Source organism: Nycticebus coucang, chromosome 17, assembly GCF_027406575.1.
Source record: "Nycticebus coucang isolate mNycCou1 chromosome 17, mNycCou1.pri, whole genome shotgun sequence".
Classification (NCBI taxonomy): Eukaryota; Metazoa; Chordata; class Mammalia; order Primates; family Lorisidae; genus Nycticebus; species Nycticebus coucang.
In genome coordinates, this window is record NC_069796.1 from 72,902,342 (window position 1) to 72,924,510 (window position 22,169).

At 45.2% G+C, this 22,169-nt stretch overlaps 1 protein-coding gene across 1 annotated transcript in view; it reads right to left on the reverse strand.

Annotated features, from left to right (window-relative positions):
* Positions 1–22,169, reverse strand: part of SLIT3 (slit guidance ligand 3) — a 677,992-nt gene that overhangs the window by 544,153 nt on the left and 111,670 nt on the right. Inside the window, exon 4 of the mRNA XM_053566757.1 lies at positions 7,594–7,665. Coding sequence (XP_053422732.1) covers positions 7,594–7,665 — 72 coding nt within the window. The remainder of the gene's footprint in view (positions 1–7,593; positions 7,666–22,169) is intronic.

Consider the following 22,169-nt stretch of genomic DNA (forward strand, 5'->3'; position numbering starts at 1 on the left):
CTTAAGAAAACAAGAGAAAATAGAAGCCAAGAGTGACATGGCACCCTCCCACTATTATCTGTCCACACTCAGATTAAAACAAAATATGTCTTCAAACACGTGATGAACCTTGGAGCTGATGAAGCATGCTGGAAAGTAAACAGAAGACTGAACTCACTGCAGGATCCAGAGCTTGGGGAAAGGGGGGAAAAGGAAATGGGTGGCTTGGTTTGCAGGGGTATTCTCCATGAGCTTTGGTGGGCTGCGTTCCTAACAAAGTGACCCCCTGTCTGTGACTGTGAGGTGGGTCTCACTGTGCCCCAGCCTCTGAGAGTTAGGCCAGGACCCAGCCCCAGGCAGGCGGGCAGACTCTGAAGCCCCCAGCATCCTGGTGGGTTGTTTTCCCATTGTGCTATTATTGTTTCACCACATCAGATAACAGCTCCACTGGAAAATTGGGTAGTGTGGTTTTTGTTTTCTCCACTGGTTTTTCACTTTTATAGCACTGTTCCACATCAATGCAGAGTTTTATAGAGACACATATTGCATGTAGTTATGCTTTAAAGTTTAGTGCAGAATTGGAAGTCCAAGGTGGCTGCTAAGGGATCTGTGTGCAGCAGACAGCACTATGTAGACAGACAGGGCTGCAGTCACTCAGCAAGCCAAGCGATAAGGGAGCTAGCGCTAAGAGCCTACTAGGCACCTGGTATCTTAACCAGGTATTAACTACTCCTACTACAGTATAGAAATCATGATTAGTAACAAAGGCTCTGGAGTCAGGCCAGAGCCTCCATACTTAGGATTTGCCAGTCACTGGCTCTGTGACTTTGGCCAAGCTGTCTAAATCTCTAGACCTCTGCTTTTTCTTTTTATTTCTAAAATGGGAATAATTCCATATTTAGTTCCTAAATCTGAGATCAAGTGAGAATATATGTGAAGTATTTTAAAGAGCACCTGGCCCATGTAATATGTAATACATACTTGTGAACCGATAGGAGCTGAATTGTGTCCCCCTCGTATTTGGAAGCCCCAAGTCCAAGTGGCTCAGCATGTAACTATTTATGGAAACAGGGCTTTCGAAAGCTGATTAAGTTAAAATGAGACCATTAGGGTAGGGCTCTAATCCAATATGACTGGTGTCCTCATAAGATAACCAGACACCAGGGGCGGTGTGCAGAGAGATGACCATGTGAGGAGACAGCAAGGAAGGCAGCCACCGGTAGGCAAAGGAGAGAGGGCTCAGCAGAAAACAATCGAGGGGGCTTCCCACTTGGGTTCCCCTGCCTCCACTGCTGGAGGTTCTGTTTCCCCTCTTTTGCTTATCAATCTTTCCATCAGTAAAGTCTGTCCTGTTGCTTAAAAAAAAAAAAAAAAGATAAAGAAAAGAAGAAACCAATTGGGCCATCACCTTGATCTTAGATTTCTGGCCTCCAGAACGGTCAGAAAATAAGTACCTGCCATTTAAGCCATTTGGTCTATGGCATTTCGTTACAGCAGCCCTCGCAAACTAATACAGAAACTACTTAACCCATTGTGCTGCTAACCAACATGAGACAGACAAAGTTGCAGTCACTTGTCCAGGGTCACCGAAAAGTGGGATTCAAAACCAGGTCTGTATGGCCCCAACATTCCTGAGCTCTGCTCTAATAGTGGGCTGCCTCAAAGAGATGTGGGATCACGTTTCTGAATGTGGCTCAGAGCATGTACACGTAACACCTGTGATAACAGGAGAAAACGGTAAATACAAAGAAGAAGTTCAAACTAGCAGTAATGAGCATTCAGGGAAGACTTGTGCATGGGAAGCAAGTTCCCTGGATGCTGAGGTCTGACAGTCCTTAACTCATCGGAAGGGAAGCTGATAACAGCCTCAGTGACTTGGGGCTAAGTTGGTTGGCCACATTTCATATTGTTTTCAGCTGCCTGGGGATTAATTTTCCAAGTCCCTTGCAACTCCAGCTGCCCCAACTGAGCAATAGTAGGTTTACCCTGGTGGCATTTTTCTTTTAAAGCTGTCAAATGTCTTGCAGAACTGAAGAGTAACTGGAGCCCTCTGCCTGGCTACTGGTATAACTGCGCGTGCAGCTACAGACATTAAGCCATTAATTACCAAATACTGAGCAGACGCTGGACCTGAATCCAGGGCAGGCAGGCCAAAAGGAGCCCCATGGTCTACTCATCCTCAGAGGGCTCAAAGTCAGACTCAAAAAAATAGCTGTCAACCATGTGTTCCTCAGCCCCTTCAAAGCTCTCTAATCCAGTAAAATGCAGAGAGTTTTTAATCACTGTTTGCACCTTGCCTTCTGCTCCTTCTAAGGAATTTCTGGCAACATGTCACCACTCAGTCTTTAAATAACCAGAAATCTTTCACTGCCTCTTTCATGGGTAGGTGGAGGGAAAAAACTGGAAGGAGATGCCAACGGGAGAAATCGGTAGCCTACAGTCCATGCAACAGAGAATGCTTGCTCCGTCCTGTCCTCTCTAAATGAAGTTCAGGGAGGCCAAGCAGCATGCCTAGGGCCATACAGCTTGTGGGTGGCACAGCCAGCATGTGGACCTAGGTCTTCCAAGTCCAAATGCCCCATAAACCCTCATCTGTTTGAGAGCCTGGGCTCTTCCCTAGGTGCCAAAATGTCTATACTACAGAACTCAAAGCTCCAGCATGCATACCACTCCCACCAGTTGGCTAGCCAGAGTTAGCCATAGCCATTTTCCACACAGCACTCACTGCGTGCTATATTCAGTACTAATCATAGTTCCTGAATGACTTGCATTTATCCTCCCAACCCTGCCGAGAGGTAAATTCTATTGTTGTCTGGTAAAGTTAAGTAACTCACCCAAGATCTCAGGGCATGCAGCTGGTAGTCCCTTAACACTTTCACTTCACTGCATCTTCCCATCCTCAGCTCTGGGCCAAAGGGAGCTTAGAAAGAGCAGGCGCACCAACTTGAAGAGTGCAACCCTGCACTTGCCAACATTAGGATCTACATTAGGATGATAGGGTGCTAATATTTATTGAGTGCCCAAGGCACGGAAGTGACCTTGCTGGGTGTTTTGTACACCACTGTGATATTAACTAAAGCTTGGGTCACATCCAAGCTCTAGGACTCTATGGCACATGCTCTGTGCTTGGAAACAGAGCAAGAGGACAGGTTCACCACTAACACACACGTGGATCAGATGCTGCCGGCTCTGAGGTGGGTTGGTAGGGTAACTAGCAAAGGCCAGACAGAAGCACTGACGGTCAATTACCGGTCTTTTCTAGCACAACTTCAGCTCTCCACAGTAGTTAGCATGGCACTGTGGAATGGTAGGAAATGGGAGGACTTTGCAGAGACACAGGTTACCACCGAGACCCACTTCCACTGCATCCTGGTTATACAGCTAGGCGTGAGTTAAATAACCCTTCTAGGCTTTAGATTGATGCTCTTTGTAGGGCTGGTATGAAAGTTGAATTTGAGTGTGGAGGCAAAGTGTCCCATGCTGCTTCTTAGCTATATGGGATATATGGACAGGTAATCCAAACTCTCCAAGTTTTAGTTTTCTCATCCATAAAACAGGAGCACTGACTGGGGTCTAGGTAGAGAATGGTTACAGCTCAGACTCTGGAGACAGGTTACCTACACTTGAGTCTCAGCTATGTCTCTAAGTAGTTGTATTAACCATCCTGTGCCTCAGTTTCACACCTACAGAATAATACTTATCCCCGGGGGTTGCAAGGATAATCAAATGGGCTAACAGACGTCAAGTGTTCAGAACAGCACATGGCCCTCAATGTGTTTGTGAATGCCATTATCTTCAGGTGTTACTGTGAGAACCCCAAGGTCTCAATGAAAACACAGAAACTGTGTAGGGTCGATGCTCAACAAACTTGCAGATATGTGCTGTTTTGACATTTTGCATCCCATATCCTACTTTTAATAACAGAATTAATCTTCCTGGGAGGAACCCCTTCTCCATGCAAGTGGGATGACCACATACCCTGCACACCCTTGTATCCAAACAAGGGTGATGAACACATGACCCAAACCTGAAGGATCACAGGACATCATCTGATTAGCAAGAGGGATTTGCGTGGACATTTGCATGAGACCAAGCCAAGTAATCAGAGCAAACCTTCAGTTCTTTTCTCCAGGACTAGTGACAGTCACTCTTCACTGGAATTGCTGAGTTAACATGTCATAAGCCCTCTGCTTTTCTGCTTTAACTTGACAACACACCCACTGTTCTGAGGAATGGAGGGAATGAGGTGAAGTCCAAATGACATCACTGAGCCCCTGGATCCAGCTACGCCTAAAACCATAACTCCACTGGACTTCAGTTACATGAACCGATATGCTTCCTCTTTACTAACTTTAGTTGCATTTCTGTGGCTTGCTAGTTAGTAGTGTTACTATCATAACATATGCTCTCCATACATACTATTTCCCTTTCCAACACTCATTGAAACCCATTTATTACATGAACATAGACTTTCCAAAAGTTACACAAGGTATTTTTTACATAAACACTATTAGCCAGTTTTTCCTATAGGACTAATAATAAAAAGAAAAGTTGTGTCCAGAGTTGCTGTTGATTCCACATGGCACACTGTGGATAGTTGGCCACGCAGGGTCCACAGTTAGCATGAGCAGACTCACTGCGTCTGTTGAGATGCAGTGCTCTAAAATGCAGCCAGTGGCATATGTACACACACTCAGGATTGCACATTCATTGATTTCTAATGTGTGCCCTGCTTATTTCCAAAAAAGCTCTGGAGTGGCTGACAAAATAAGACAAAGACACAAGAGGATCATTAAGGAAAATCAAAGATCGAGCCCAGAGAGAAAAAAGGAATTCCTGATTATAGCCTAAACCTGGGTTATATAGCCAGCTGCTTCAATAAAAATTGCATAGATATATTTAGCTCTCAGCTTTTTGGCAGACATTCTGAATGTGTCATTTCAGGCACACAGAGAACTGGACATCCTTCATGTCCACAGCTCAACACCCAGCACAAAGGCTAGGCTGGAGCAGGCACGCAGGGAAAAGTCCACTGAATGAGTGAGTGAGTGAGTGAATGAATGATGGATAAAAGAACCAAAGCTCCCTGACAGCACTGTTTATATCCTCAGGCTGATATCCTCAGGCTCATTTATTCATCTACCCATTCAGCCATCACTAAGTACCTATGAGTGCTAGCCTCTGCCGGGCCAGGGACTCAGGAGGGACAAATACCAAAATGAGTCAGACGTCATCCCTGCCTTCCCAGATGTAGCTCTATGGCTTGAAGCTCAAAGTAATCGATCTCAGTGCTCATTACAACTCCTAGTCTCTTCAGCCCTGCTAGAGAAAGATCTGAAACTCAGGCTATAAAAAAGGAAGGTGTAAAAGTAACAATAGTTATGTTGGTGCTTACTGTTACACGGCACTTTACATCCCAGAAAACACACACACCATGATCTCATTGGATACTTACAGCTTCACTGCAAGGGAGACAGAAAGGAGGAGGAGCCCTCTCCTTTCACTGATGAGGATATTCGGGCAGAGGAGGCAAAGTGACTTTCCCAAGCTCTCTCAGTTAGAGAGTGGCAGCTAGGACATAACTCAGGGGCTTCCCAGGCCTGGCCCCTAGGATCTCAGGGACCTATTAGCACCTCCTGAAATTCCTCCTCTACCTAGATCAAGACTAGCCCTGCACAAAATGAGCACCACCTAATGGCCATGGGGAAGCCTCTGTGAGCAAGAACCTCCAGGCAGCCTGACCCGGGAGTACACAGACCCCACCCACACAAGGCCATCCAGCAGCCCCACCCTGCTGGCCCCTTCTGTGTGCCCAGAACTGGTGCTGAGATTCCAGATGAACAGCACCTACTGTGCTGTAGTGCTTAGTTAAGAGAGGGTGAAAGGCACAACAAATGTAGGGCTGGTGGACAGATGGCTATGAGGGACACATTTGAGGGACAAACTCTCCAGGTAGAGGAAGTTCAAAGCCAAGGTGGTTTTAGGCACTGCATATCTAGCTCTGCTCCACTGGCCTCTCGGGCTGCTGAATGGCACTTCCTCCACTCCCATGCCCATCCAGGTGGATGCAGACTGGAGGAGTAGAAGGTCAGCATAGCCCTTCCAACCTTTAGCAACTCAGCTAGACGGACTGAGCCAGGGAAATGGGGTGCATAGCAGGAGGAGGTATTGACAAACGTGTGTGTCCTTGAGAAGGCAAGTGAGACCACTGCATTGCTGAACACCAGCGAACCCTGTTCTTATTCTAACAAAGTGCTCCTTTTAAATTTAAGAAAAAAAAATAAATTTAAGTGTCTCATCTGTCTGTGTGTGTGTGTAGCTATATGTACTGACACATAAAAATGTATTTTCCTAATGCAGAACTCATTCTTAAGTGCACGCACTGACATGTGTTTCATATTTCCCAGTTTATCCCAGAGCCTACATGCAGTGCTTGCCTACATAAGGTGGGCTTAAACACAGCTCTTGGGAATGAAAATGGTGGCCACACCGTTGGAACCTCCCTCCCCAGTAACGTTAGAGCTGTTGGACAGGCTGTAAATCTCAGCACCTGACTGCTAAGCAATAGGACACTGTGTCACTCCATTCAGAGCGGAGCCTTGGGCAACCCAGTTCACCCAGGACCTACACAAGTCATTGCCAGTAGGATTTCAGGTTCACTGTCAATAATTAGCACTTGCCTGACACCCACAACATGTGAATCCCAGTCCCCACCCTGACAAGCATCTTTAACTCCTGAGCTTCCAAATTCTCACACTAAACTGATGTGTACAGAGTACCTCTGGCCCTCCCCGCAGCATTGTATTCCTAACTATTGCAGAAGATAAGGTCAGATTCAAGGTGTTTCTTCCTTTTCCCACAAAATCATAGATCTATCCAGGCCCAGAGTTCCTGGACGGGCAGTGGTGGGAAGCAGGAAAAGGGCAGGAGCTGCTCTGGCCACCAAGGTTATGAAGCTGACATGTTGAGTCCAAACCCACACCCTCTGAGACCACTGGCAGTCTCTATTTTTTTTTTAGAGACAAAGTCTCACTTTGTTGCCCTCGGTAGAGTGCCATGGCGTCACAGCTCACAGCAACCTCAGCTCTTGGGCTTAGGCAATTCTCTTGCCTCAGCCTCCCAAGTAGCTGGGAATACAGGTGCTCATCACAACACCTGGTTATTTTTTTGTTGCAGTTTGGCCGGGGCTGGGTTCGAACCCACCACCCTCGGTACATGGGGCCGGCGCCCTACTCACCTAGCCACAGGCGCAGACCCCACTAGCAAGTCTCTTGTGAACAAACTCATCTCATATCCCCCTCAAGGACTTTCCCTGAAGTGAGCTCAGAACAAAGTCAAATTAAAGAGCTTCCTCCTGTCTTGCAAGGGAATGATCCCCTACCACAAGTTGCTGGTTCTCGCTGGCCACTTGTACTCTGATCTCAGAGAGGGAGCCAGACCTGAGGGCTGGAGGTTTGTATCTGTGCAGAGGGATGGACACCAGGTCAAACCCCTGCTCCATGAGAGGGTCTGACTACCAAGCTCCACACAGAACAGGACTAAAGCAACCACATTCTCCACATCACCAACGCCAGGCAAGGCACGAGGTATGGAATGTAAGTCAACTCTACTCACAGTCTGGTGAGCTTCAGATTGCTCTGGAAAAGCATTTCTGGAAGGACTTGGAGCTTATTCTTGTTCAGACGCCTAAAGAGGGGGAAAAGAAGGAAAAGAGGTCAAGAGGACATTAAATCACATCAAATGTATTCAGATGCCCCTTTAATCAATCATCAATCAATCACTGTGTATGAGGACACTCGCTAGATCACTCAACATGGATGCTCAACACATGTGAGGCACATTCCGTCTTGGTGGAGCTTGTAGTCAAGTTGGGAATGAAAGGCAAAGGTCAGTCACAAGCAAAATACACTTGTGCACTGCACTGCCATTCCTCAGCAGGAGTCTTTAACAAAGATCACTAATTAATGACAACATGCTTTCCTGTGAACTCCAGACAAGACTTTGGAACTTTTCTTGCCATGAGCTCCAAGTAGCTCTTACCAAGTAATGGAAGTTGGCATGAAAAATAGGCTCCTAAAATATAAATAAAATATCGGAGAAGGTATTTCAGATCTGAAATTGGTGGTGGTAGCAGCAGATAGGAATTGCTATAAGAACAGAGAGAAAGGCACAGCAGCAGGTCACCGTGGGTTAAGGGACCAAATGGAACCCAAGCCATCCCAGCTCTTTGGACCAAAGCAGGGCTTCTCTGTGACTTGACATTTTTACTTTTGTGGACTGCTTTCTCCATAAAAAATTTTTACGTATCATATTTTACAACAGTGTTGGTATAAAAACAAATACATTAATTTTATATACCATTTCCACCTAAATGTTCATTTTGTCTTTTAAAAGAAATTAAAATATTTTCCTAGGCTCCTTGAACAGTATCATGGGTCCTCAGCACTGTCCCCACTGGGAGAAATCAGCCCTGGGTCAGTGACCAAGTTCTGGGCAGGAGGTATGGCTTAAGGCAGAGAACTTGGCCTAGTAGAGATGGTTGGTGTATGTCAAAGGGTGGCAACAGAGCTGATCAGAATCTCTCCTAAATGCCCACAGAAAAGAAGACCATCAGAGGTTTCAAGGGCCACTGAGCTATTGTCATGGTGTTCGCAAAGGCTACTTTCTTGGGAGTGTTAGGCCAAGAGGGGCCCCTGCACATGCCAGCCCTGTGGCCTCTGCCCTCGCAACTTGACATGGCCTAATATGGGAAAAGGGAAACTACCCAAGCCACTGTTAAAGTAGATACCTCACAGTGCCCAGAATCTTTGAGAGTCAGGGTAGTTCACAGCCCTAATAAATTTTTCTACCTAGAATGAACCTTACACACGTTTGTCCTATTACATGAGGTAACTATAGAATCCCCATATGAAATGTAAGAAAGCTAAAGGAAAAAGACGTGAGGTTCTCTCCAGCTTCTGGCTCCAAAGCACAATCCTTCACACAGCCCCCACCACAAAGCAAACATGGTTCCCTATTTGGGATTTCATTTCATCTAAGTATATTGATAAAAACTCTAGAGAAACAGGGGACTAGAGGCAGATAAGATGAGATGGAGCACGTAAGAAAGGAGCACTGTAGGACATCAGAAAGTGGGGCACTCAGCCCCAGGGGGCCAAGCTGTGGGTGGGCAGGTGTGGGTCAGAACAGTGCCTGTGAGATTCAAGATTAGAAAGAGACAAGATGGCTGGGAAGCTGGGTAAGACAAACTCCTCTACGGTGACCTTCTGCCTACATTAGTGTTCTTTTTCATCTTTTCTTTTATTTTTTAATGTTTTACAATTGAGGTAAAATCACATACAATTTACTATCTTAACAATTTGTAAGTTAGTTCAGTAGTGCTGAGGCTATTCACATTCCTGAGCACCTCATCTCCAGACTTTCTAAATCTGCAAAACTGGTACTCCATACCCCTTAAATGACAGCTCCCCATCTCCCTTCTTTCTGCTCCCAGCAGCCACTGTCCTACTTTCTGTCTCTGTATATTTGACTAGCATTCTTTTGGCACTATTGGTATCCACTGTGTATGTGTGTGTGCGCGTGCGCCTGCCTGCCACCAAAGTGGGAAAAAATGGTAAGCTCAGGGAAGATGAGGAAGATGAGACAGAATCTGCTCAATATTTCAAGCAGTTGCCATGTAGTCAGTGGTAGCCTGTCCTGGAGAAGGTCTGGTGTTATGACTTTGGGGTCAGGTAAGGCAGGGCTCAGGTCTGGCTCTGTCACTCTTTCACTGCAGGATCTCCAGTAAAATTACTATCACTTTGAGCCTCAGTTTTCCATCTGCAAAAGAACCTTACTTCTTTGGGTCAGAATGAGTCTTGAACAACACAGTATATATGTAAGTGCATTGATGTGCAAGGTAGACAGGCTGATCTCTCTGTATGCCCACCTATTCAGGTTAAAGCACAAAGGTGGGCTATTCCTCTAGCTCCTTATCCAGACCACTGAAGATGAAAGGAGCCCAGAGACAGTCCAGACAGGATAATGGCACCAAGACCATCTCTGCATGGAGAATCAGCACACAGGCAGGCTGAGACCTTTGGACTCCTGATTGGCAGTTATATTATTAGCGAAGCTGGGTTGTTTGCCCTCTGGAGATGAAACTTCTTCCCCTCCCCCTTTCTAAATGCATTATCAGCCACTGTTTTACACAACTTTCTGTGGGGCTTGGGATTCTTTTTAAATCCTACTTTTGAATTTTGACACCTTTGCATTTTTTCACAAATGCTTTGTTTTAGAGATCAATAAAAGGTTTCTGAGGAGTTGGGATGGTGATGCTCTGCCTCAAGCTGCCACTAAGCTTATGTGACAGTGTATGCCTCTCCAGGCTACCCAGACTTCATACATTAAGTTGGTGTGAAGTCTCTTCCTTCCTTCAGTGCCATCTCCCATGTTGTTCCCCAGCCTCAGGGTCTCCCCCAGAACCCTGAGACATTGAGAGCATAATAATGGTAATAAAAAGACACCCATGGAGTCCTGCTTGCATGTCAAACAGTGAGCTCCATGTTGTGTGCAGCAGTGGTGCTCAAGGTAGGTGTTATTATTAACCCTGTCTTACAGATCAGGCATCTAAAGCCTGTGGAGGTCAAGGACATGCCCAAGGCCACAGCATTAGGAAGTGGTAATGGCAGGATTAGGAGCCAGTTTGACTCCAGAGATCTGGGTTCTTTTTATTTATTTATTTATTTATTTATTTTTATTGTTGGGGATTCATTGAGGGTACAATAAGCCAGTTATACTGATTGCAATTGTTAGGTAAAGTCCCTCTTGCAATCATGTCTTGCCCCCATAAAGTGTGACACACACTAAGGCCCCACCCTCCTCCCTCCATCCCTCTTTCTGCTTCCCCCCCCATAACCTTAATTGTCATTAATTGTCCTCATATCAAAATTGAGTACATAGGATTCATGCTTCTCCATTTTTGTGATGCTTTACTAAGAATAATGTCTTCCACTTCCATCCAGGTTAATACGAAGGATGTAAAGTCTCCATTTGAGATCTGGGTTCTAAACTACCGTGTTATTTGAGAAGCCATTCAAATGGCTTCCCCTTTCCCTGCTTCTTTTCATCCAGGATTGCCTCCTCCACCCCAACCTGGACAATGATCCATGCAGGGTATACTGCTCTCCCTGAAAAGGACCCTCTTTGAGGCCCCCAAGGCATGACCCTGGTCTCTATGTGAATCTTTCTGGAACCACCCAGTATTGTCACAGCTGTGCAAAGCCTAGTAAGAGTTATAGTCAAATAACTGAGTCTCCAGTCTTGGCAAAATCCTATAATCTGACCCACTACTGCCTGCAGTGAGTAGGGCGTTTAGTGTGCTAAAAGCCCAAAGCCAGTGTCCAAGCTAAAAATAAATCCAGCCTGGCTCTGAGGGAAGGGAAAGGAAGGAATTATTTTCAGTTCTTTGCCGGTGTTTGTGGCTGGACAAAAATAAAAATGTAACCAAATTTAGCCAATTGTGCTCTGCCCACTGCTTCATAAACTCTTAAGTGAGGATCCCAGAGCTGCTGGGTTGGGCTCTGCTCCACAAAGCTTCGGGGCCTTTCCAATTCAACTTGGGTGGGTAGCCTGCTGCTTCTTTATATTAGAAGGAGCTAGATATTAATACTATATTTCCAGGTCATTCCATTTATTCATGCCTATGTAGTGAGCAGCTGGGCTGAAAGATCTTCCTCAAAAAGCTGATGAAGGCTCTGAGCTGCATGAGGTGCCCTTCCCATGTGGCTGAAAGAAGCAGGGAAAATAAGCAGAACAAGAGGTGCTGTTCTGCTGATGCAGAAACAGGTTAAGGGCTGGGTTGCAGACAGTGGCTATCGGCCATGCCATCTGCTGCTTCATTCTGGGCCCAGAGGTGGAAACCTCCTGTCATAGTTCAAGGTGGAAGTAAACCCATGATTCCTGAATGGAGAACAGGATTGAATGAGACTCATATGAGGACAGAACTGAGGAAGTCAGCAAATGGGACATGAGCCAGGTCAATGATGACATACAACCCACCTAGGTATCTCCTTTAAAATCAAAACTCCTTCTTAGCTTTCCTGGTATAACAATGGGGAACTAAAGGTCAAAAACCCACTGGCTGCTGAGCTTCAAGGTCAGATTGCTTTCCAGACTGAACTATGAAGCTCCAAGAAACAGACTCTGGTCTTCATGGAACTACTGAAGGCCGTCCTGGATGTACCTGGGCATGAGATATAATTAGAAGTTTTTGCCACTTTGTTGAATTCATCCATTTACCCATCATCCACCCCCTACACACCCCATCATGCATCCATCCATCTGACCACCACTGATCCATCCATCCAGAATGTCATATGCTAGAGGAGGAAAGAGACACAAGAACAAAAAAATTGCACCAATATCCTGTAAGTAGCGATGTTGTGGAAGCACAGTGGAGGGGTAACTAACCCTGTCCTGGTTAAAATAAGGCTTCCCAAAGAAAGCAGTTTTGAATTTAGTCCTGAAAGATGAGTGTGACTCTTCAGAAGGCAGAGACAGAGAGTTCTAGACAGAGAGTGGTATGTTCATGCCCATGGAGGGGCAGGAGACCGAGGGGCACTTAGGAGGCAGGCTTACAAGGCTGGAATGTGGAGGTGACATGGGGACACAGTAATGAAACTAGGCAGAGGCTGCATAAAGGGGAGCCTTGTGGTCATAATACAGGATTTGCCACCAAAAGGGTTTGAACAAGGGAGTGATAATCTGGTTCAGATTTTAGAAAGTTCTCTCAAGCTGCAGTAAACCTGGTTAGAAGGGACTGCAGTGCTGTGGCCATGCCCAGGCCCAGGAGGCCCCTCACCCCTAGTCCTGGGATCCACCCTTGTGGATCAGCTGGGCCTGATGACTGAATGAATACGTGTGAAGACTGAGGGGGTTACAGGAGTTGAGGTATAAAAAGAACTTAAACTCTGGAGAGTCAAAAGAGCATTGAACCCTGATTTGGAGCTATTTCCACCAGTTATTTGCTGCAGCCACAGCATGAGCATGGCCACAGCACTGCAGTCTCTTCCTTTCCTCAGGAAGGTGTGGAATGTCCAGCTGCCTGCTAAGGCCTGAGTGAGCTAACCCCTGAAGGGCACCAGCCCTGCTCCCTTTAGTAACTGGCTCCTCATCCCAAGGCAGTTCCTTAAGGCTGGATTTTCTCTTAGTCTCCTAGTACGTTCAGTAACACCTGCACATCTAAGCAACTAGGGCCAAAGTGGCTCCATGCCACCCAGGGGAGAGAGGGAGAGACGCAAGGCTTCCTGTGAGCTGCAACTCCAGGCCAGCAAGCCCCAGGGATAGCAGGGCAGAACCAAATTGCAAAGGCCTCAACCTCAGCTTGGAGGTGGCATCAACACCCACAAGGACATACAGATGCCGCTCACAATCAGAGGGAAAGAACTTAAACTCTGGAGAGTCAAAAGAGCACTGAACCCTGATTTGGAGCTATTTCCACCAGTTATTTGCTGCAGCTACTGCTGGCCTCACACGTGTGTGGTTTCCTTACCTGCCAAACAAAACCAATTCTAGCTTTTTCCTGCCATTTAAATTTTCATAAGGCAAACCAGATGTCACCTGATCAATTCAGTAAGGAGCCCGATTTGGGATGGCTGCTAGTATACCACTGTCAACATCAGGAATGGCACCCACATGTGTGGCAAGAAACCCTAAGAGTCTATAGCAGCAGTTCTCAAGTGGGTTGCAACCCCTTTTTAACAATGAAAATACATGGCGGTTTTAGGAAGGTTGAGAACCACTGGTCTATAGCCTCAACATCCCTGGCCACATTGAGTGACCGCTATTCTTTGCCCTTGAGGCTTTGTGTTAGGGAGGGGATAAGCACATTTACGGAGATACAATGGGGCTTCCTTTTAATAGCAATTATGGATCAACCCAGAATTTATTCCTATAGTTTACAAGGAAGTTGACCTGAGATTTGTCTTCCTTGGTTTTCAGTATTTGCTCTATGACTTTTAGGTTGGCTTATGCCAGTTCTGAAAATCAGTTTAATTTATAATTTCCAAAGTCCTAATAGCAATTACAAGTCTTTATATTTGACATTTCTGTAGGAGAAATAACTCTGTGGTCTTGCCCCTGAGCAGTCTGCACCTCAATGAAGTTGTTTACCAGAACCTTTCAAAATATAATGTAAAGACTTTAGCAACACGATTGTTATGTAATAGCAAAACATGTACTTCCTGGGATACCTGAGAAGGCCGAATGGTTTAACATCTGCAAAGGGTTTTGCAGTGTTTCTCAAGGGTTCAGAAAATGGTAGTGCTTGCAGCTACTGTTTTTATCATTATCATGGTCTCTGGATGTCCTAAGAGCACAGAGATACAGGATATTTGTTTCTCTTTCATAGATAACTGCATGGGTCAGCAAGGCAGTAACAAGTGAACTCCAAATCTCACTGGGCTGACCCAATAAACTTACTCACTCCACACTCACATAAGGGGCTTGTCCCATCACAAATGCCACTGTAGAGGACACTTGGCTTCCAAGGCCACTGAGCTGGGGGAAGAGAGAAAGGGAGAGGGTATAGTAGCTCTTAACTCCCTCCACCCAGCCGTGACTTGTGTCCTTTCTATTCTCACACTATTGGCCAGGTCTAGTCACTGGGCACAAACCTAACTGCACAGGGAGCTGGGAGAACTACAGAGACAGCTGGATGTTGGGTGAGGACTATGCTACCAAGCAACACGCCTTCATCATCAAAGCAGCAATCATCTCTTTCTCTTTTTCATTCTTTGCTGTAGTTAATATGGGGCACTTAGCATGTGCTAAGTGGTATGTTAGGTGTTTTATCTGCAGTATCTCACTCTTCCCTCAAAGCCACTTTTTTTTTTTTGAGACAGAGTCTCACTTTGTCACCCCCAGTAGAGTATGTGGCACCACAGCGCACAGCAACCTCAGACTCTTGGGCTCAAGCAATTCTCTTGCCTCAGCCTCCCAAGCAGCAGAGACTACAGGCACCTGCCACAATGCCCGGATGATTTTAGAGATGGGCTCTCGCTCTAGTTCTGGCTGCTCTCTAATTCATGAATTCAGGTGATCTGCCCACAGGCGTGAGCCACCGTGCCTGGCTCAAAGCAACTCTTGAAGCAGACATTGCTAAGCTTGTTATTTTAGAAAAGGAAACTGAAGCACAGCAAGGTTATGCTGCTTATCTAAAGTCACACAGCTGATAAGGCTTGAACAACAGTCTCTCTGACACCAAAGCCTGTGATTTACCATTCTGCTTCCTTAACTTTTTGATGCTTGGCTGCCCAGAAGGCTGCCCAATAATCCCAGAAGGGAGGTGAAAACAAGGAATATTTGCCCATTTTATACCTGGAAAAACTGAGTCAAACAGATTAGTAAACGGACCTTGATCCCATTGGCCTTACTCATCCAAGATCTACTTGCTGGCCCTGCCTCGCTAAGATTTCATATTGGAAAAATCTCTGAAGAACCCAGGAAATCACTACCCAAATATGCAGTTCTACAAAACCCTGGGTGTGCCCAGCTCACTTACTGAGCTCCAGCACAGGACCCCAGCATGAAAACAAAGCAAGCACAAAGCTCTCCAAACAAGCTCTTCTGACCTTCCCTGCACCTCACATTGGACTAATTTTCCCCCAATTACATGGCTATTAGGGAAATGCAAGGCACATCAATGGCTGGAGCCTGTCCTGCCTCTGATCCATGCCCCAGCTGCTGCCATATGCCCAAGGACCCCTGAGTCCAGAAGACCTTGATTTCAGGAGGAAGGAACTGTGGGGGTGGGGGAGGATAAGAAGAATATCCTGTCTATCCAGCTAGAGTAGAAAACAACTAGCTTGGCAGGGAATGAGCCCAAAGGCTCTGAGAGTTCCCTGGTTTCAAATGAGCCAATCTACAGGCCTAAGCCATATATGCCTAAAATGATGCAGGGGACCCCAGATGCTCCACCCAACAGGCTGCTTGATCTAGGACTAAAGTCACATGGTTGGGTCTCTGAGGCCCAGGAGATGGTACATGGAACTATCTGAGTACACTGAGACCTCAGACTCCAGGAAAACATGTCGATGTTGGGAGAAAGTACACCTTTATGCATGCAAATGAATTCCATAGACACGCAACAGATGTGGTGCACAGCAACTTAACAGAGTCATTTACATCTTCAGAGCTGGCCAGATCCATTTCAAACAATCGGACCACTTGTCAACAACCAAAGTTCAGATCTTCACAATGACCTCTTCCCCCCATGTCACAGTGGAGCCAAACAGGGCTGGCAGCATCCCAGGTTCAAGAATCATGCTGGGATCCCTTCTCAGGTACTGTCTTGCAGCTTTGCCTGGCTCAGGGGTTTTGCGTATGCTGTTCCCTTCTCTGGTCATGCTCTTTACCCTGCTGCCAGGGTAGCAGCTACAGAGGTGTTAAAAAGCAGTCAAACTCTGGAAATAATCTGAAAGTACAGCAGACAGTATCTGCTGATAGACAGGAGGTGAGGTATGCGAGAACAGAGTCAAGGATAGTGCTGATGGTCTGGGCTATAAGTCTAAAATTCTAGAACCACACTCTTCTGAGATGGGGAAAGACTGTGGCTAGAGCAGGGTTGGTGGGACAGGGAACAGATCTGGATATGTTAAATTTGACAGGCCCCCACATATCCAAGCATAGATGCCCAATAGACAATGAGATATACAAATCTGAGGTTCAGGGATGAGGCCAAGAATGAGAGACATAGGTGACATGAAAGCCAGGAACCTGGATGCAGTCACCATGGGAGAAGATTATAAAAACAATAGGCGGAGCAGGGACAGACTCCTGGACTGCACCAACCCTCAGAGACCAGAGCAAGAAGGAAACGGCACCCAGTGTGGTGGGAAGAGAAACAAGGGAGTGGAGCTATGGAAGCCAAGAAAAGAAAAGGTGCAGAGGAGGCAGGGAGGAAGGAACTGGTTTGTCAAGTACTGCTGGAAAAGGTGAACAGCTGAACACTAGATTCAGCAATGCAGAGCTCACTGAGGACCCCAGAAAGAGCTGCTTGGTCTGGAGATGGCATGAACTATTAACTGGAGTGGTTCAAGAAAGAGTAAGAGGAGAAAATAGGGAAAAATAATGATGTTGAGATGTTTTGCAATAAAGGGTTGAGAGAACATGGGGTCAAGAAAGATTTTATTGTTGTTTTGTTGAGACAAAGGAAATTGTGATATGATTATATGTTGATGAGCAGGATCTAGAGGAGAAGGTAAACTGATGATTTGGGGTATGGGGGTAGAGAGGAGGTTTTGTAGAGTGAGCCTCCTGAACAGGCAGCAGGGCCAGAGCCAGATCACCTGCAGCAACAGGAGGCCAGGGGCCAGCAGGTAGCAGAGGCGCTGGTGGAACTCTATGGAAGTTCTCTTCCCAGGACTTCAGTTCCCTCAGTGAAAAAGGAAGCCAAATTATCAGCAGAGACCAAAGTAAGGGAAGAGGTATTTGATGACTGAGAAGAGAAAGTAAGAAATCACTGTCTAGGAAAGGCTAGAGCATTGCTGGGGGGAGGCGAGTGGCCACTTGAGGTCAGTGAGTACCAAGTGAGATTCGTCCACAGAAGTACATGTTTTTCTTCAGCCACATTCAAGTTCCCTGGATGAGAGGATGCAAGCAACAGAAGGTTGAATTAAGCCAAAGTTAGGGTGTGTCCCAGTCACTGTGATAGAGGAAGAGAGGGGATGGGGACCCAGAGAATATGCTGATAGTTATTACAAATATGGCTGTAAAATCCATACTGGGAAAGAGGCAGGTGTCACTAGGCAGATGCAGGACAGTGACAAGAAAGCCTCTGAATTATCAGCCCCCTCAGGGTCCAAGAGCTCTTGGACAAGGGAGAGGACTATGGATTACAGAGGCTGTGCTATACAACACTTTCTCTGCCCCAGAGCTGTGTGACTTTGTGTGTACCACGGCACCTCTCGGAGCCTTGGTTTCCTCCAACAACAGAATCAGTGGATTGGATGAGAGAGTTACTAAGAAACCTTTTCTACCCTCCTCCTTCTGAGAGCTGGACAGGATACTTGGATCCTAAAGTTGCATGGCCTTAGGATTTAACACATTAACTACTAAGTAAGTTGCAACCCATGCAGTTTTGAGCCCAGGACCTCACAAAGCTTATGTAACCCACACATCTTTTTACCCTGGGTACCTTGGGAGCTTTGTGGGCCCCAAGGGGAAAAACAATTGTTTTCTAGCATAGCAGTCAATATGTTAACCTCCCTATCTCTTGGGTTCTTCCTGTGAAAAATGGGAATAACGATACCTACTAGAATATCCATTCAAATGTTCAATGCCATGAGAGAGGGAATTTGGTCTTTTTGTTCACTGCAACTCACAGCCTGGCTACTAGTAGGTGTTTAGTAAATATTTGCTGGTTGCTTGATTGAAAGAATGAATGATAGAATAACAGAGAAACAAATGAATAGGGTAAACTTTGTAGAAAACTGACAGTACTATAAGTTGTTGTGCAGTACTGCCCAAGCACCCCTGTTCCAGCTATCTCACTTCAGCTATTAAAACCACAGTGTTCCGACAATGGCTCCCTGAGGCCCACAGCCGAACACTATTAGCTCTGTCCAGCTCAGAGGCTCAGTGTGGGGCCCTAGACAATGCCCAGAGTTCTCCACACTCCTACCCAAGCTCTTCCCAAGGCAGTTCAACTAAGTGCCAAATCCAAAAACACCAAAACAGTTCACAGGGACTCAACGGCGGCTGAGCGGCGCCCGCCCAAGTCTGTACTCCCGCCCCAGCCTGAGACTTGCCAGCGGCCGTGCAACACTGCGACCCACACCACACGCCCACCAGGCCTCTGTACGCCCTGACCAGGAACTCCAGGAAGCATGCAACCCCACATCCTCCCTCCCGAACCCTCCCTGCCTTCACACCGGCCTGCTCATCTAGCCAGGGATTCTGGAAGCGGCACACCCTCCAGAGCCCTCCCTGCCACTGTGCAGAGCCCTTCTCCTAGCCAGAGATGGCTGGAGTCTTGGGGTCTCTGTGCCAAAGTCACTGGGCACCAGGAACTCCCAGAACCGTGTGCATCACCCCTGCCCTGTTGCTGGATCCAGGTGTGACACACTCCGGAGCTGCCCCACAACCAGAATTGCCTGGCTGGGGCAGCCCCAGAGGAGCAAATGAATCCAGCACTCCCTACAAAAATCCAGCAACAATAGAGTGATCTCGTTGGGGTCTAATCTTGGAGAGACACCTCCCCATCTCTGAGGACAGCCAGAGGCAACAGTGAAAAACAATCATGAGGCGAAATCAATGGAAAAACTCTGGCAATATGAATAATCAGAGTCGATCAAGTCCCCCAAGGAACAATGGGGCAGACACTGCACAAGATCCCATGCACAAACAAATAGCTTAGATGTCAGAAATCGAATTAAGAATCTGGATAGGAAATAAGATCGAATTAGAATTCCAAGCAGTAACCCAAAAGATGTCTCATGAATTCAATGAATTCAAAGACCAAATGACCAAATATTTTGACACATTGAGACAAGAAGTTGCAGCCCGCAAAGATCTGAGAAACACAATAGAATCCCTCAGTAACAGAATGGAGCAAGCAGAAGAAGGGATTTCTGACATCGAAGAGAAAGCTTTCGAACGCTCCCAAACTCTCAAAGAGGAAGAGAAATGGAGGGCAAAACAGAACTCTCGCAGAGAGCTCTGAGATAATTCGAAGAAAACCAATATTCATCTTACAGGGATCCCCGAAAGCGATGTAGTGGCTTCACAAGGCACAGAGTCTCTTCTTCATGAGATTATGAAAGAAAACTTTCCAGACATGCCAAGAGATTCTGAAATTCAAATAGCAGACAGTTTCGGAACTCCAGCATGACTCAACCCGAATAAGACATCCCCCAGACACATCATAATCAATTTCACTAAAGTTAATATGAACGAGAAAATTCTTAGCAGCCAGATGAAAATAAAACCATAACCTACAAAGGGAAGAATATTAGAATAACTGCAGATCTCTCTGCTGAAACCTTTCAAGCTAGAAGAGGATGGTCATCGACTTTTAATCTCCTAAAACAAAATAAATTTCAACCTAGGATCCTGTATCCAGCTAAACTGAGTTTCATTTATGATGGAGAAATTAAATACTTTAATGACATTCTCATGTTGAAGAAATTTGCCATAACTAAACCAGCTCTCCAGGATATTCTCAGACCTATCCTCCAGAAAGACCAGCATAATCCTCCACCACAAAAGTAAACCCACCCAGAAACTTTCAATCAAATTCCAACTTCCACAGTCACAAAAGGATTCAAAATGTCCACTGGACTCTCGAAGGGCTTATCAATATTCTCATTAATGTGAATGGTTTTAATTGTCCTCTAAAGAGGCACAGGATGGCTCACTGCATACAAAAACTCAAGCCAGATATCTGCTGCATACAAGAATCACATCTTACATTAAAAGATAAATATAGACTCAAGGTGAAGGGATGGTCATCTATACTCCAGGCAAATGGAAAGCAGAAAAAAACAGGCATTGTAATCCTATTTGCAGATACAATAGGCTTTAAACCAAACAAAATAAGGAAGGATAAGGATGGACACTTCATATTTGTTAAAGGTAAAACTCAATATGATGAGATTTCAATTAATATTTATGCACCCAACCGGAACGCACCTCAATTTATAAGAGAACCTCTAACAGACACGAGCAACTTCATTTCCTCCAGTTCCATAGTAGTTGGAGATTTAACACCCCTTTAGCAGTACTGGAGAGATCCTCAAAAAAGAAGCTAAGCAAAGAAATTTTAGATTTAAACTTAACCACTCAACATCTGGATTTAACAGACATCTACAGAACATTTCATACCAACAAAACTGAATACACATTCTTCTCATCAGCCCACGGAACATACTCCAAATTCACCACATCCTCGGCCACAAACCTAAACTCAGCAAATTTAAAAAAAGAGAAATTATTCCTTGCATCTTCTCAGACCATCATGAAATAAAAGTTGAACTCGATAACAAGAGGAATCTGCATATCCATACAAAAACATGGAAGCTAAATAACTTTATACTGAAGGATAGGTGGGTTAAGGACGAGATTAAGAAGGAAATCACCAAATTTTTGGAACAAAACAACAATGAAGAAACGTATTATCAGAACCTCTGGGATATGCAAAGGCAGTCATAAGAGGGAAATTTATAGCACTGCAAGCCTGCCTCAAGAAAACGGAAAGAGAGGAAGTTAATAACTTAATGGGACATGTCAAGCAACTGCACAAGGAAGAACACTCCAACCCCAAACCCAGGAGAAGAAAAGAAAAAAACAAAATCAGAGAAGAATTAAATGAAATTGAAAACAAAAGAATTATACAACAGATCATTAAATCCAAAAGTTGGTTTTTTTGAAAAGATCAATAAAATAGATAAACCTTTGGCCAACCTAACCAGGAAAAAGAAAAGAGTAAAATCTCTAATTTCATCAATCAGAAATGGTAAAGATGAAATAACAACAGACCCCTCAGAAATTCAAAAAATCCTTAACGAATATTGCAAAAAACTTCACTCTCAGAAATATAAAAATCTGAAAGAAATCGACCAATACTTAGAAGTACGCCACCTACCAAGACTTAGCCGGAATGAAGTGGAAACGTTGAACAGGCCTATATCAAGTTCTGAAATAGTATCAACTATACAAAATCTCCCTAAAAAGAAAAGCCCAGGACCTGATGGCTTTACGTCAGAATTCTACCAAACATTTAAAGAAGAACTAGTACCTATATTACTAAACCTCTTCCAAAATATCAAAAAAGAAGGAATACTACCCAACACATTCTACGAAGCAAACATCACCTTGATCCATAAACCAGGGAAAGATCCAACAAGAAAAGAAAATTATAGACCAATATCACTAATGAATATTGATGCTAAAATACTCAATAAGATCCTAACAAACAGAATCCAACAACACATCAAAAAAAATTATACACCATGACCAAGTCGGATTTATCCCAGGGTTTCAAGGTTGGTTCAATATCCATAAATCTATAAATGTAATTCAGCACATAAACAAACTAAAAAATAAAGACCATATGATTCTCTCAATTGATGCAGAAAAAGCTTTTGATAATATCCAGCATCCCTTCATGATCAGAACACTTAAGAAAATTGGTATAGAAGGAACATAACTTA